Below are 17,489 nucleotides of genomic sequence, written 5' to 3' on the forward strand. Positions count from 1 at the left end.
TTTATCTTAGCTAATAACATATTTCTATACTTAATGAACTTTTAGAAGTAATCGGCAGTGAATAGTGTTCAACATACTGATCATATTACTTTCAATGAAGTTGCAAACATGTGGCAAAGGTTCAAATTTACATATAATGCAATATATATGAAACGCGTTAGCATTTTCAGTTTATATCTGGTTCATTTTAAGCGTAAATTTGTGATAAAGGTCTAGAAATACTTATCACCTTCCAATTAAATGAACATTAAGATCTTAAAATCATAGTAAAAATGCAGTGTCTGAATTTATATATTTGTACATCTTCTCAAATAATCTTGCAAACTTCACACAGAGTACAATGTTACACTGGGCTGTGGATAATTACCAAACAAATGTAGCTGAAACACTTGTTAAAGCAGGGGAAAAAATCGATGAAAAGGTTACTACTGTGCAAGAGGTATGTTCTTTTCTTTCTGCATTACGCAAAACTGTACAAAAAAACGTATGTACTGTCGCAATTTTCATTGCCGGCTTTTTCAGAACCAACTACATATAAGCTACAATCTACATGTTTCATAACATATACAAAATATATGTAATTCTTATATATGTCTAATGTTCATTACACAGGATTGGTGTCTTGGTGCCCGAACGCTTCATTTAATGGCTTTAAAGGAAGATCCAAAATATCTTCAACTATGTATACATCTTGGAGCCGATATCAACATCATGGATGACGTAAAGTTTCCTTATTACTTAAGATACCTCTGTTTTGCTGTTAATAATGTATTTTTACACGTTAGATGAGGACCGCTATAAAATTATTCTGCCCGTCAAATATATATATATAGGTTTATGCTATCACCCATAAGGTTTGTCTGGTATATCATGATGATGAGTGCAATGTATCAAACTCGCTATCTTCGAGAGTTTTATCATTCGAGACACAAGCATGGTGTTTACCCTTTACTAGAGCATTTTGTTTTCTTAGCTTAGCAAAGTAAGGAGGGTATTTCGTTTTCTTTGATCTTACCTCTACAGAATCATCAAACACCTCTTTTCTACGCGGTAAAGAAGGAAAATACAAAGCTTGTGAAAGTACTACTCGAAAATGATGCAAACTTTGTATCGAACGACGAGGTTAGTTCAATTTAGTATTTTACGTTTCACATTGACTGTCTGGTTCTAATTCAGGTATACAGCTGATGCTTTGTACGAGAACGCTATCATTACTTATTAAAAATAAATACATAGGGGAAAATCTAACACAAATAAAGATTACGGGGTAGACATAGAAGCAAGGTCGATTCACTCAGATACTTGCAAGTTTCGAATTAATGTCTTGGAAATTTCAATGCATTTGTAACAGCTCAAGTATTTACTTTTTACACAAAAATCGTTTTAAGATGAAAGGCTGACGTGTTTCCTTAATTGTAGATATGTGAGAAAGAAATGTTCACAAGAATGCACAGACCTCTGTACGTTGCAGCAGCAAAGTATGAAGACATTGAGTTTGTTGATTTCTTGAAGACGTTTGGAGACGGCATTGATGGGATGAATGAGGTAATTGAGTTTCAGGTTTATCCTTACTCTTGACAAAAAAGCTTAATTGCAACTGTTATATTTTTATACAGCAACAGGCTTCCCCTGCAATTATGGTGATGATATTGGTATAATTTTCAAGACAACTTTGACAATGGTATATACGCGACCCCTGCATGAAATCAGCCGTTTACACTTCTGGTTTACCAGCGGTTTATCATCCGTTTGTCACCGGTTCATGGCTGATCCGACTTGACCGGAAGAGAACCGTCGGTTGTTTACCTTGCGACAAATTACTTAACCGTCAGCTTATCCGCTTCATAGGCCGGCGTAAACGATATGGCTTAAATTCCCTGAGCCACCGTGGTCAAGCTAAACATGCATCGGCATGGGCCACGTCGGTAGCGTTGAATCAAATACCCTTAATCCGTTTATAACATCTTATTTCGTTGAAACTTTGTATTTGTAAAAGCAAAGTATTGCTAGCAAAAGTCACTAACTAATTGTGTAACATGCTAATATAAGGTATCGGTATCTGCGCGTGTGATTTTTTGCGATTTACAGGACATGGTTGTACCATTACCTCCATGATTGCACTATCTTAGAGAGTGTATCGAGGACTGATTCCTACTGTATTTTGCACTAATGCTGTAAGTTTATGTAGGCCTGTTTCGTGTACCCTAGAGTCAAAGAAACGGCTATATGGGGTGAAAGATACATGCTTCTGAAATTAAAACATTCAATCAAAGTGGGAGGAGAGACTGTGATTTAATGTTTGGATTTAATGTTTGTCAGTCAGGCAGTCTGTTAAAGAAATCGGTCACTGCATACCACACGTCAGTTTCGACCGTTGGGAATCGAGCAGGATCTCGAGAAAGCTTTATTTATATATATGACTGCAATTGCAGTCGGCTTAGTCCTTCAGACTGACAGTCTGTATCACCAAAAAGTAACGTTTCAAAGTAAGATATCGAAATTGATCTAGTGGCGACAGGAACAATGTGAAAAGCAAAAATCTATAACTTTTCATGCAAGTAACGCCACGAGGAAGTGTCCGGCCAAAGAATCTTTCAACCCGTGAAATTACAGGGTAACCAGCTTATTTGATATGCATACAAAGGATTTGCCGTGACGCGCTCAGCTTTGCTGCAAAGGTGAGAATAAAAAACTGTCACTCTATCCGAAAGCGACATAGCCATTCAGTCACCCAAGATATAGTCTTCGACTGCTGGACTTGTTTCTTTCGATTGGCCGATTCCTTTTTCTTTGAGGGCACGTGTGACGAGGTAATTGTAGGTTGAGCGACGACAAGATCGTGTTGAAAATTTGTAACAACGTTGACGTCATGACTAAAAAAAAACTCAACATTCCTTTGCTCAAAACTCTATGGCATGCCGACGAACAGGATCTAGTCCGACAACGCTGCAAGAAAAAATGTTTTCAACGCCAGCCTTTTTTTTTCCGTGATTATGCAGCCTTGACATACCGGGAACGTTACTCAGTGATCTTCGGCATTGCTCGGCAATGCTCCGTTACCCATAGGTACTAGGTATACTCGGATAGACACGATTCAAACGTCGGGGGACATCGGATAGGGATCGTGACTGCTCAGTTACATCGCCGCTTGTCAATGCTGGCAATATTGTTACATCAGAAGATATTTCAATTCGCAAAGGTGAAACAGCCAAAACTTCGGTCAACTTTAATAAGTAGCCGTAACTGTCAGTTTTACTTGTGGTCAGCTAATCATAAGCCTGTCGCACCGGACAGCGTTGTCAGTTCTTTTCACGCCGGCTTTGCTCTACGTCGACTATTTTGCATCAGTCGATTTCTAATTCACATTTTTGAAAGGGCAAGTCACTGTGTCAATCGCTCAAATAGAGCAGGCTTTGAAAATGCGAACACTGACTGCACAATTAAAATGCGATCATTGAGGTAACTGCGTGATATGATATTACATTGTTTAGTACAAAAGACACTGACGTACGGATAAAGAAGCAAGGACGGACGTAAAAAACTTGAGTAACTGGGGTTTCGATAGGATATCGGATATGTTGTCAGGTTGATTGATCAGATATCAGCAAAAATGAAACGGTGTCTGGCTTGATACGGTCAAAACCCTTTGAGAGAACACCGCATACAAACTGCCGGGATCAGTAGGAAGGCTTCGTATTCTGGCTAATCTAAAACAGGCAAAACGTTTTAACAAGTACTGGGTTTTTTGTTGAAACAGGAATTACTACTAGAAAAAAATCTTACATTTACGAATCTCTGGGTAGTTTTCCAGAGTCCCCATCATGGAAAGGAACAGGCGAGTGTAAAAAAGAGCGCAATTGATCTAGAACAAGGTTTTGTGTATCAGCTAATCCCTATTAACGAGGACCAATTAGCGCCTTCATGAACTTCTCCTCTCAGTAACTGAGGGAAACCGTACTTGACACTCCGACGTCATAGGCTAGCCTGCCATCACACTAATTTATGAATACAAAACAGCCAGTTAGGCCGGTCATTTTCTGGTGGTACTTTCTTCATGAAATTCGAAATAAGTGTGACATTAGACGTCTCTACGATGCGATTTTCACCTTAGGAATCCTAACTGCTAAGGGCACAAAAGTAGTTTTAAACCCGTTCGTGCCGCACCAAATTGAGTGATATGTGGACCAGACCTCATTTTAATAAAAATTCTATGCAGTGGATGAGCTTTGTCAGACATAGTCCTAGTTTTTTTTTCATTGATTTCGTGTACATGTCATCAAATCTAGGCAATGGTATGCCTGGAATATTCCTAGCTGCTTACGCTTCGATAATACGATTTATCTCATGTGTGCAACTGATTTACGCAGGAAAAAATCTTTGTTGACATTTACGATTTGACATATTAATTTGGCCGGTCATCACAAGAAACCGTGTTTGTAAGAATCAAAGTTTCCAAAATATTATAACTGCTTATCCTTTCGACCTCCCTTCACTTGAATTTTAACGGAGGTGGACTGATATTAGTTTTTCCCAAAATCAATTTTACTTTTTTGTTTTCTTTCATTAAGAAAGTATCATCAAACCACGTAACCTATCTGCTCACTTCTTGCTTATAATTTGTGTCCTGATCTGCTGTAATGAGGACAGGTGAAGCCTTATCATCAGCAAATTTGTAAAGCTTATCATTACTCTCCTCATGCATAGGAGTACACTCAGATGAAAATGGTAAATAATGACGGTGAACGTTGAGGCACGCCGGCATTTGTCAATCGTTTATACGATCGTATCGAATTTACCTCAACACCATGTGGTCTCCTAATCAAAAAATTGCAACCCAACCGACTAACTGCCTGTTGACTGACATATTTTTCAATTTTCTGATCAACAAGTTTGGTGATATAGTAAACGCACTTGAGAAGTCGACAAATAAAATTCGAACAGACGCATTGGAAGTGTCAAGGTGTTGTGTGAGGGTATGCAGAAGACAAAGAACTGCACCTTCCGTATTCCTGTGTTGGCGGTAAGCAATTTGTAGTAGGTCTTGATACGGTAATTTTTTGAGAAACCAAAAATTGCAGAAGGATTCGTGCCAGGCATTTCATTAGAATTGACGTTAGTGCAACAGGTCGGTATTCCTTATGTTTGTCTATGAATCAAAAGCACCGGTATACATGTCAGTCAAAGTCGGGAGAGAAAGATGTGCCGGCGTCTTGTAAAACAATCAAGAAGTAAGGTCAGATGCTCCTTGTTTACTAAGAGAATACTCAACTTTTCTTGTTGTTAGTTTTAAGTGAGGACCAACCAAGCCTACAAGATCGAAACATTTCTGCAACTCATTCTTGCCTGCTATCACCATAAAAATTACGCTGAACCTATCGGTATCATTGCTCCGTCATTTTAGTTACATCCATTCGGAAGCAAAACGTTTACAGACTTTCAATGGTGATAACTTGCTCCAGGCCGCGACATGTTATCAGTTTTACTGGCTTTTGGAACTAACGACGCCATATAATTTACCAGTGTTGTTCTTTGTGTTTTGAGTGTTCGATATTGAACACGGAAAGAATTTAATATAAAAGTGACGACAGAGACATACCCGATACTTGAAAGAAAGGGACACCAAATATTTAATGATGACCGAGAACCCGTAAATTACTATTGGCAAAATAAAACATCGAAACGGCTATGGACTGAGAGAGAGAGACAACGATTTAAGCGTCCACAAACTGCCATGTTCTTTCTAACATTAGCATCTTGTTGCACGGATTTCGCAATTGATAACTCTTTTCCAGAATATGATTGACATTACAACAAAGCAGTGTTATAGTTACTTTTCTGATGTTGGTTTCGCGAGTATGCTGATGGATAAAAATACTTGCAGGAAAATTGTCGTTATATTTTCTGTTAAAATATGTTTTCCATTTCCGGATCGGTGATTCAATTCTGACGGCGTAGATGCACTGTACGTTTTATATTTACATGCCTTTCACAAAAGTAATATTTGTTTTCAAGGGAAACGTAGAATTAGAATTCGCCTTAAAACGTACTTTAACATGAAGCAAAGGAGTGAAATGAGAACTTCCCTTGTTCGAAGTGACTTCAAAGGGGAATCAAAGTGTTGAAATGGTCAGGGTGTCAGAGTGAAGCTGGCTACCGTCAGCCTTTAGTAGCTAAATGTTCGCAAAAACAACAATTAACTGGGAAACATTCTGTGCTATAATTGACCGAGGCCGCTCCGTTATTAATGTTCCTTTGTATATAATCGGGCATACTACCTGAGCTAAAATAATGTGATTATAGTAAGGCACATAAGCGAAGCGATTCATACCTGTGTGTTACCCAAGCGATCTGCTTATGTAATGATAATGACAACCAGCAGTGGTGACCATTGCCCCGTCTGCCGAATGACGTCACTCGTTAGCAACTTCGAAATAGTTGAGTTACCCTGCTCGAAACCCACATAGCATATTTTCTTTCTAGCTTTAGCCCATTTAACCACAAGAGTGTATGTTAAAGTCAACGTTGCTCGTAATGTAAATATTATACTCGAAGATTGCAACAAATCATCCTGCTGAAACTTGCATTTGGCAGTGTTTGAATATTCGACGTACACGGCCTGTAACACCGTCAGTGTGAGATTCAGGATATGTACGTTTCTGCCGGTCGCGCCCCTAGAAAATTTAAGCCGGCTTAATCAACGGGACAGTAAGCGGATAAGGCGCGTTTACGTTAGCTTATAAAATCGTAAACGTCAGATTTCATGCATTGATACGTTAGCAGTAAAATTCGAAAAAAAACAAGTACAATTCAGTTATCTTTTTGTATAGGTATATGGCATAATTCTAAAGAGAAGTTTCTAAAATGTACTATTAACATAATTTCAACTTTTAACAGCATGGTCTGGCAGCTATCCATCAAGCTGCAATTAATAATTTCCATCAAGCTGTGGACATTCTCATAGATGCAGGATCTAATAGAAATTTAAGAGATAAGGTCAGTTCTACTTTTTATCTTTTAAATCAGAAGATCAAATTCAATTTTGCTCATTACAATTCTTGTAACAGGGTTTACCTTGTAGGTTTTGCATATATTTGAAATTTAAGTAGCTAAATGTTCGCAAAAACAACAATTAACGGTCAATTTGTTTGAAGACCATGTAGCAGCTCTTTCTGAGTCATGAAAACTCCCATTTTCTCATTTTCCTATTTGGAGTCTTTGAAGTGACTGATTAAGAAACGTTTGTCATGCTTAACTTCTCAAAATCGTCAAATTAAAAAGGGGGTTAATCACTGGTCTAAGCGCTTTATGTACTTTTAGTATATTTACGTATATCGAACACAAATTAGTTGTATACATTACATCTTTGTATATGCAACATAACAATACGTTGATATACGTAGCGTATAACTATGGCGGACAATAATTTACGCAATGCAGATTTTTGCACACCAAATGTACACTGTACTATGCATTTTATAAATAGACGTACGTGTAAAGTTAATGTATTAGACAAATATAGTGAGTCGGAATATGTGTGTATATAGTTGTATATCAAACATTGTAAGCTAAAAATTCCCAGCCTTTTTCCCTAGGTTAAATGAAAAATTATATATTTATATCAAATACAAAATTACAAAAAAAAATATTACTTACATTTATTTCCTTATAAAAATATTTTTATTTTTCGGATTTGATGTTTTTCATGGTAACAATCATCGCCCGAAAGGTCTCAACCGTAACACTGTAGTCTCATGAATTGTTTTGACACCACTACTGAAAACATAAGGACCTGTCCTCTTTAATTTAGACGACCAATCAAGATTGCATTTTTTAAACATATATAATAAAATAACCAGTGTTATGTTAAACATTTTTACCAAACGTTTGATAAAGTTAACAAACTGTTGCAAATGAAATGTAATATTCTTTTTGTCTCAACTTATTCAAGAAAAATACTGAAAAATCGTAAAATACGATAAACATTGCACTTCAATTTAGGTGTAAAAGCTAAAGCATTCAAAACGTCACTTTTGTTGCGTTTTGTGGACGAAAACTTCTATTATGAAGTTTTTCTTTGACATTCTCATGTGAGATAGGATGGCAACACAGCTCTCCATCATGCTGTCTATAAATCCAACAAAGAAGTTATCAATATCTTGACTAAGAAATGTGTAGATGTTAACATAGAAAATAAGGTAGGATCATGTTTCTATTCTTTCGTCTATTTTAATCACTAGACACATCATTCATGTCTTAAACAATCAGTTTTTATGTCTATTGAAAAATGTTTCCTGAGTTCAAGCAAGATTATTAATTCAGATAGCCTGTAGTTTGGTACCTCTCTAAACGTGCCACTTCAGTAAAATTCAGACGATTTTCGCCAGCATTAGTCACTGTTTTTCGATAACATAGACACATCTTCAGCATTATCTTTACCATGATGTCGTTCTGTGATGGTCTAATTTAGTTTTCTTTTACAACCTTAACACTACAGGTAACGTTTAAGATATTTCTAAATACCCAAAGTGATTGTATTGTGTTTAGAGGATGGAAATCAGTGTTCAGTTAAGAGAAAGGAGATGCTAATGTTTAATGTATTTTTTAGCTCGGTGAAACACCCCTGTTTTCTGCACTAAGAAGCGAGACATCCAATGTATGAGACTACTGCTTATGGAAAATGGCAAAGTGTGTAAAGACGTGGTAAGATCTTAATATTTGTAATACGGTCAAAACATTTAGTGAAACTGCGCCGGAATGCATTTACTTGCAAATATTGTCATTTTTTATGAATCCGCTGTCAGATATTATGCAAAATGTACCTAACGAAAGGCACATATTAACTTTCATAGACAGGGTCGTAGAAGTGAGAAATAATACCTAGGCAAAGTCGAACTTAGAATTTAGAGTTTAGTTGATGATGTTCAACTGCACATAGTAAACAATCGAATGATCCTGTCATTTGTTAAGAAAGCGAATGATAAGAATTGGGCGTCCTGCATTATGCTTTCATTGACTAACAGATATACATCCCGAATAAGCCAAGATTGTGTTTTTTCAGGATGACACATCTAATGTTTCCCAACTGTTGTGGGCTGTGGCAAATCATGATAAACAAATGACTGAAGACCTTCTTGAGGCTGGCGTGAATATAAATGACTTAAAAAGGGTAAGATGTTAAAAACACCCTCTTGACCATCACCAGACTAAGGTGAACATTGGGCATAGTTGTAAAATCTTTGACTTGATTTTTCCTGTATTTTTGATTTGATGACTGAGGAAGTAAATTATATTAGTTTCATTTTGAATGTATCAATAGACCTCTGATAGATAGAAATATTAACGTTTCTTTAGAAGTTGGAATTAGTGATTGACTTGTTATGTTTGTTTACCTTTTAAAAAGTATGTCTAACCACTGCAAGGTATAATTATTGGTTGACGCCGTTTATGTATATATATATGTACCTCTAAAACAATACTTATAATTTCTTCACTACAAAGATCTGCATGTTTTGATATAGGCTTCAATATCTTGCATACTTGTAAAATCATAATCTCTAAACTGAATTAAACAGGATGGCAAGACCCTTTTTCATCATTTTGCTGAAACTGGCGATAAGACGGCGATAGAAATACTTCTACACAATAAGGCAGATGTGAATGTGTACTCTAAGGTAAATATACTACACTCAAGTTTGTTATTTTTTGAATAAAGGTCAAGAATAAGTAACACAAGGAATATTCTGTTTGTAAATTATCAGATCCATTTGATATAATGACATTGTTATCTCAGGTAATATTATAAACCTCTCTTAACGTTTACTGCGACCTATATAAATGGCATACCGATTTAACACAACAAAATAGTTTGAACTTAAACCTTACTACGATTATACTCTCTGTTTAATCTCTCTAGAACGGATATACTGCTCTCTTTTATGCATCAAACGGAAAACATTTAGCTGTAGTAAAGTTATTACTGCAACATGGAACAAAAAAGTTACATGAAGAAAATAACGTAAGTTCAGATATTTTATAGTAAGTCACGTTTGGCGGTGGAAATCTTTACGAACTCAATTGTCACTTTGACCAATCAAGTTAACCATAATATCCTAACATCACAGTTAATTTGCAATGTTAAAATTTATATATTTGTACCTGGTCACATATTATCTTGCAATTTCCACACAGAGTACAATGTTACACTGGGCTGTGGACAATTACCATACAAATGTAGCTGAAACACTTGTAAAGGCGGGGAAAAAATCGATGAAAAGGTTACTGCTGTGCAAGAGGTATGTTCTTTTCTTTCTGTATTACGCAACACTGTACAAAACAAACGTATGTACTGTCGCAATTTGCTTTGTTGGGTTTTTTCACAGCTAACTCCTTATTGGCACCAATTGACATGTTTTATAACAAATTTTAATATAAATATATAATACTGGCATACGTCTTATGTTCATTACATAGGAATGGTTTGTTGGTGCCCGAACACTTCATTTGATGGCGTTAAAGGAAGATCCCAAATATATTCAACTATGTACAAATCTTGGAGCAAATATCACATCAAGGATGACGTAAAGTTTCCTTGCTACCATATAGATAACTTTCTTACGCTATTTCTGGCACTGGGCAAATGCTTGGTATACAACAATACATACACATATACTGATTCTGTGTCAAATGCGTTAAGTATACACGTACGTACACTGATAAAATGCATAAGTACAGTGTTGGTGTGCAAAGATCTGCATTACGTATGTTCTTGATCCTCATAGATATACGCTTCGCATATTAACGTATGGAAATGTTCCATATGTAAAGATATACGCTATGTGTTCAATTAATAGTGTGTTCCGTATACGTCAATATACATAAATATGCTGACCGTATACAAAGCATTTTGTCCAGTGTTGGAGCCCGAGCACTTCATTTAATGGCGCTAAAAAAGATCCAAAATATTTTCAACGATGTATATCAACACCATACATGACGTAAAGTTGCCTTGCTACTATATAGATACCTCTGTTGTGCTGTTAATAATGTATTCTTACAATTTGGATGAGGAAAGCTATACAATTTTTTCCCTTCAAAATACATAATTTTATGCTATCACTTTCAGTGTTTAGCAATCATATCACGATAATGAGCAGTTTGCAATAAATTCGCTATCTCCAGTAGTTTTATTATTCGCGACACAAGCGTGGTGTTTACCCTTTACTAAAGCATTTGAATTCTTAGCTTAGGTTAGTAAGGAGGATATTTCGTTTTCTTTTGTCATTCCTCTACAGAAAATCAAACACCTCTTTTCTATGCGGTAGAGGAAGGAAAGACAGAGACGGTGAAAGTACTACTCCAACATGGTGCAAATTTTGTAACAAACGATGAGGTTAGTACAATTTAGTATTACAACAAATGCTTTGTACGAGAACGCCAACTTTACTTAACATTACATTACATTAAATTAAATGTCCTGTAAAGGAACAAAGTATTACAATAATGGAAGCAAGATCGTTAGATACTGGGAAGGTGCAGTTGTTATCGCTGGAAAATTGCAATTGATTTGTAACTTCTCAAGCATTTATTTTTTATACAGAAAAGCGTTCTTAAGATGAAACGCTAAACGTTTTCTTTAACTTTAGATATGTGAGGAAGAAAGGTTCACAAGAATGCACAGACCTCTGTACGTTGCAGCAGCAAAGTATGAAAATGTTTGGTTTGTTGATATCTTAAAGCATTTTGGAGACGGCATTGATGGTTTGAATGAGGTACCTGAGTTTTCAGTTTCTCTCTACCGATTTTAGAAACATGTTTAATGGAATTAATAACATTGATATAGAACAACACTCGTTTCGAAAAATTCCGATGATGATATGAGTACAATTTTCAACATAGCTTTCGCTACGCTTGGTTTGCAGTCCTCATTTTTTTAATGTTGGTACATGTCATATTTCTATACAGAAGTTTCTGAAACTTACCACTAAATGTATTTTGAACTTCCCACAGCATGGTCTAGCAGCCATTCATGAAGCTGCAGCGAATATTTTTACAAAGCGGTAGAAATTCTTATAGATGCAGGATCGACCAAAAATATCAGAGATAAGGTCAATTTAACTTTTATATTTTCAACTACACATCAAAATTGACTTTGCCTTTTGCAATTTTGATAAAGTGAACTTACCTTTTTTATATATTTTCAATTTGCAAAGTAACATATATTCGTTGCCAAAATAGGCTGTTAGTTTGTTAAAAGACAGTTTCATTGCGTTAACTGAGTCGCTTAAAGCCTGGTGCGGACTTATTCCAAAAATCTAGCAACATATTTACATAACGATTCCAATTTCAAGGAGAACAAAAGACAAACACCTCATGATCTTTTAACCCCCTAGTTAATCGCGATCCCAGGCCTTTTCAACCCGGGGTTTAATGTCCAACAGGCAACTTTGCGCATCTAGGGTCGGTGTAGTGAATGATTAAGATAGTTTTGTAATGTTTACGTTCTTCATATTAGAAAAATGCAAAAAGGTAAGATTGTGTAATGTATCAGACGAAAACAGTTAAAACATCTAAAATATTACTTATACGGTTTCAGCATATTTTTGAATTGGTAAAATACTTTAGTATGCTTTTCGCCTATAAAAACGTTTTAATTTATTCTCGCTCTGGAAGCTTCCCTGAAACCAAAGAAATTTCACCTAACCCTTTTCAGTTTAATGATAGGTTGATTTATACAAAATGTGTAATGACAAATTAAATGTTATTTGGAATTTAATATCCCTTAGTTTTCTGATTGGATATTTTATGGCAACAATAATCTCCATTATATTATCAAGCTAACATGTCACTTATCGACACTTCTACTAATATCTAGACTTATCTTCTAAGATGCTAAAAATAGAGTTTTGTCAATGCACATGTGTTGTACACAGAAATTTCAATTATGCAAGTCTTTTCTTTGACATTCTCACATGTAATAGGATGGAAACACAGCTCTTCATCATGCTGTCTACAAATCCAACACGGAGGTTATCGATTTATTGACTAAAAGGTCGGCCGATGTTAACATAACCAATAATGTAGGTTCATGTTGCAATTTCTTCTTCATTTGTATCATAAGACAACTTACGCATTTCTTTTACACCTAAGTTCAAACCACGTTATAGTGCCTTGAAGCAATATCATAAATTCTAATATCACGTACGTAGGTATCTTCCTCAACGTAAAGCTTCAGCCATGATCATGTAAATTTTCCAGGATTAGGTACTGTTGATTGATAACATCGTACTTTCTAAGAAATATCTAAGTCTTGATTTTGGTCCTTAGTGGTCCAATGTAGAAGTGATTTCAACCATTATCACATGAACTGGCCCGAATTCCCACATGTGTGACGTAGAACGGGACGGATAAGAAATCCGAATTACCCCTATTGTACGTCATCAACCGCAACTTTTTTCTTGCATGGTACCGTTCATACATGCGGGTCGCGACGTGAACATTGACCGATTTGTCTTGATCGATGCCGTCCTCTCGTGACACTTTTTCAAAAAAGGTGACCGGATAAATCCACACATGGAATAATAGAAGGTATGTCCAGCGAAATTTCGAGTCGCTAAAACTATAGCTGTTCCTGAGAATCGAATGGGGATACCGCCGATCCAGTCGAGTCGCCTGGAAGGCTCAATGTGGACGTCGTACCTGGCGATCCGGTTGACGAAAAACCTGAAATCTTCACCTCAACGGAAGTTCAACTAAATAAATGAGTACAGTATAATCTTCGGGAAAGCGACATACAGGCATAAGCATAAAGTCATTCGACTAACAACGATAAATTTCCTTCATCATAGAAACAATTCCGTAAAGTCTTGCTCGGAATCAACCTGCAGCGCGGCGTAAGGCTGTAGCGCTAGCGGAGACATCAACTGTTGAGCTGCATATGCATGGCAGCGCTGTGGAATCAATGTACTTCGAAAGTTGACTCAGACAACACTCAAAACACAGCTTCCGTCAAGTAAAATTAGGATGTATCTACGGATGAGATATATGTCACTGCAAACATCAAAGTCCTTAAGACGAAAACATTGACGACCGAGATCGGGATTAACGAGTTGACACCGGCATGGCAGAGACCGGTGACGGCAGCGTTGTGGGCATAAAGTACATGCAATGAGGTACACTCTCTGTGTCATCGAACGGAACCTTTCGCGCTCGCCACGGTCGTAAACTTGTGATATTTTGAGAAGCCACGGAATCTCTGAGAATGAGAATTACTGTTTCGATCGTGTCGTTGCATTTACTTCATAAATCTATTGTAAATATTCTGAATAACTCTGAATACTATGGCTATCCGTCGCTAGCACGATGAAAGTTATGTACGCCGATGGCCGACTTGCTTTGGAATCGGTACAGCGCGAGACAATGATTGACACGTTCACGTGACAGAATCCGTACGTTTGGTTGGTGGACATACCATTTGATGTAGCAAATTTCAGCTTGATGGGATTTATGAATGAAAGTATCTCCTGGGTGACGGACCGCTTTACTCTTAAAATGCAAGTAATCCGCGTAAGTAAAACACAAATCGCGATGAAATTCATGCAATTTGTTACGATAATTTTGATCCATTCACGTCAAAAGAAAAATAAGAAGACTGTTCATGTGATAAATATATAATTCCATGGTATTTTTCTCTATTTGACGTCATCGTATACTCGTGCTGTTCGCGGAGCCGCACAACTTCTGGCCTTCGGCTCGAAGTTGTACGGCTCCGCGAAAAAACATGAGTATACGATGTCGTGAAACAGAGAAAAATACCACGGGATTATGTATAATAATACTGCTGGTACCAGTTTTAGAAATACTCGAACGTAACTAACGTTATTTTGTTGTCTGTACCGGATGGCAATTAATTTTCAGATCAGGAAAAAAGGAGAAGCTTATGCATTTATTACTTTTTTAGGCGGGTGAAACACCCTTGTTCTCTGCACTTAAGAATCGAGACATTCAATGTACGAAACTACTGCTTATGGAAAGAAGCAAAGTGTGTGAAGACGTGGTAAGAGTCAAATATCAGTAAATTGTCCATAACTTCAAATCAGAAAACGGTGGAATAAAGATTGACATTTTCCCCTTTAGTTTCGAACGCTTTGTGAATAATAAGTCAATCAAATCACTGTTACTTAATCATGCTTACAGTTCAAAGGGTGCAAATACTTGCAACTATTAGAATACCTGCAATATCCGTTGTTATGTAATATCTAATGCAAAGTAAGGCTTTATGCTCAATGAACAATTAAGTGATAAAGAACTCATAATCAAAACTTGGAATTCAGACGAAAGTTGATGATGTTTCACTGAATAAAGCGAACAATTGTCGAGTCATTATTGATCGAGTAAATGTCAAGAACGGAGCGTCCTACAAACCGCTTAAAGTGACTAAACTATACACCCTTAATCAGCTAGGATTATGTTGTTTTTTCAGATGACACATCTAATGTTTCCCAACTGTTATGGGTAGTCACAAAACATGATAAACAAATGACTGAAGACCTCTTGAGGCCGGCGTGCATATAAATGAATTAACCAGGGTAAGATGTGATAACACAAACTCAATGCTTGTCACGACTATCACAAGATGCAGGTAAAATGTAATACAATGGTTGTATCTTCCACAATTACGTCTTATTGACTGTGTCAGTACATATCCGTCGTCTTTGGACATGTAACCTTTATTTTTCAGTATTCTTGATTTCAACACTACTGACGTAGTTGCAGTATTTTCAGTATGAATTGTTTTATTATTATGTTTTCATATTTTATACATATTTATTTCTCTCTTGATATTTATCACTATATTTACGATTTCTGTGCTTTTATGCATTGAAAATACAAGCATAGGCTTCGAGATTATGCATACCTTGTAATATTTTAATTTTATCATAAACTGATATAGGATGGCATGACCCTCCTACAACAGTTTGCTAAAGAAGGCGATCAGACGGCAATGGAAATACTTCTGTACAATAAGGCAGATGTGAATGTGTTTTCGAAGGTAAATATACACTAATACAAATGTTTTGAGTTTTTTTCATACCATGACTACGTAGGACTAGAGATCAAGAATTATTAATGTAGAGAATTTTCAATTTCCAATGCAAATACGAAGTCGTTTTGTTACTATTGTGATACTGATCATTCCAAGATTCCTCTGCACGAACGCTGTAGGTTCGAAATCATTACCATATGAAATGATACCTTACTTGACGTGCGAACTGACTGTCAATCAGTGATAGCTCTATTTACATCACTGTTTGCTCTTGAGTTTATTGTGGGTTCCATACGTATTTGCAAATGGGGAGAATTTTCAGTCTTCCGACTTCATGCGTGAAATGGTAAAGCAACCCTAGTTGCAATAATTTTAGCCATGGGCCTTTGTTGGCCGTATTTGCTATTCAGGCCTGGCCCGTAGGCAAGGGCTGAATAGCCAACACGACAAATAAAGGCCTTTGGGCTAACAATTATTGCAGCTAAAGTAACCCCTGACAAGACAAAGTGACGAAAGTCTTACTTCATTGTCCGAAAGTTGGGCACAAAAGCTTTTTAAAAAGGTTTGACTAATTTTAGATTTAAGATTTAGATGGAGTCTATTAGCGGTAGTCCTGCGTCTACAGACCACCAACTTTCCTTTTGGCTACCAAACGAATAAAATGGTAGCCAACAGGGACTGACATGAAATTACTTTGTGAGCGACATGATGTTGATCGCTGTGAGGTGACCGACGCTCATACAGTCAACCCAGTTGTACACAAAGAGGCCGGACGATGACTTTGTTATGCGAATTGAAGCGACAGTGCAGTCAAATTTGTTGCAACAAACCTTCAATAAACTATCATTATCTGAACTGATGTACTTGGATGAGAGGCTCGGGAAATGATGGCCAATGAAAATTCATTTCCATAGTTATTTAATGACAATGTATCAACTACAATTAAACACAAAATTATTCAAACTGCAAAGAAAAAGCTGTCGGGTCATCCACAAATTACGCTTTCCGAAGTGTACGAGATCATCTCATGATAACGTACTATGGTTGAGAAATATAGCCAAATTGCCACGAAAGTATTAAGAACATGACTGTACCAATTTGGTATGCTGAAATTTATAGGAGATCTTTTTTAGCCATGTTATGTTTCCACGGGCTTAGTGAAAATTCGTTGTCATGGCGAATATCAAAATCTGCATATAAGCTCTGCGTATGTGTGAATTGGTCGTCAAACTTTGAGGCGTCATCTTTGTCCACTACATATGCGACACCGTTCTCCAAAGGTATATACTATCTTCAGGTATTGATGTCAAATGACTAGAAAATTCACTTCCTCGATAGAATCATGCAAAATAAATCTTTCATTTGTCTAGATATAGATAAAATATCCTTTACAAAAAATTCCATTTATGCATGGGCTACCAGACCTTGTCAATGGGATACCGACTTA

At 36.6% G+C, this 17,489-nt stretch overlaps 1 protein-coding gene across 1 annotated transcript in view; it reads left to right on the forward strand.

Annotated features, from left to right (window-relative positions):
- The window catches only part of LOC139145493 (serine/threonine-protein phosphatase 6 regulatory ankyrin repeat subunit B-like), a 102,818-nt gene that overhangs the window by 25,995 nt on the left and 59,334 nt on the right, over nucleotides 1-17,489 (forward strand). Inside the window, exons 8-13 of the mRNA XM_070716706.1 lie at nucleotides 1,420-1,545; nucleotides 6,895-6,993; nucleotides 8,097-8,195; nucleotides 9,059-9,166; nucleotides 9,573-9,671; nucleotides 9,914-10,015. Of these exons, the coding sequence (XP_070572807.1) occupies nucleotides 1,420-1,545; nucleotides 6,895-6,993; nucleotides 8,097-8,195; nucleotides 9,059-9,166; nucleotides 9,573-9,671; nucleotides 9,914-10,015 (633 nt within the window). The remainder of the gene's footprint in view (nucleotides 1-1,419; nucleotides 1,546-6,894; nucleotides 6,994-8,096; nucleotides 8,196-9,058; nucleotides 9,167-9,572; nucleotides 9,672-9,913; nucleotides 10,016-17,489) is intronic.

This window comes from Ptychodera flava, chromosome 1 (assembly GCF_041260155.1).
Source record: "Ptychodera flava strain L36383 chromosome 1, AS_Pfla_20210202, whole genome shotgun sequence".
Classification (NCBI taxonomy): domain Eukaryota; kingdom Metazoa; phylum Hemichordata; class Enteropneusta; family Ptychoderidae; genus Ptychodera; species Ptychodera flava.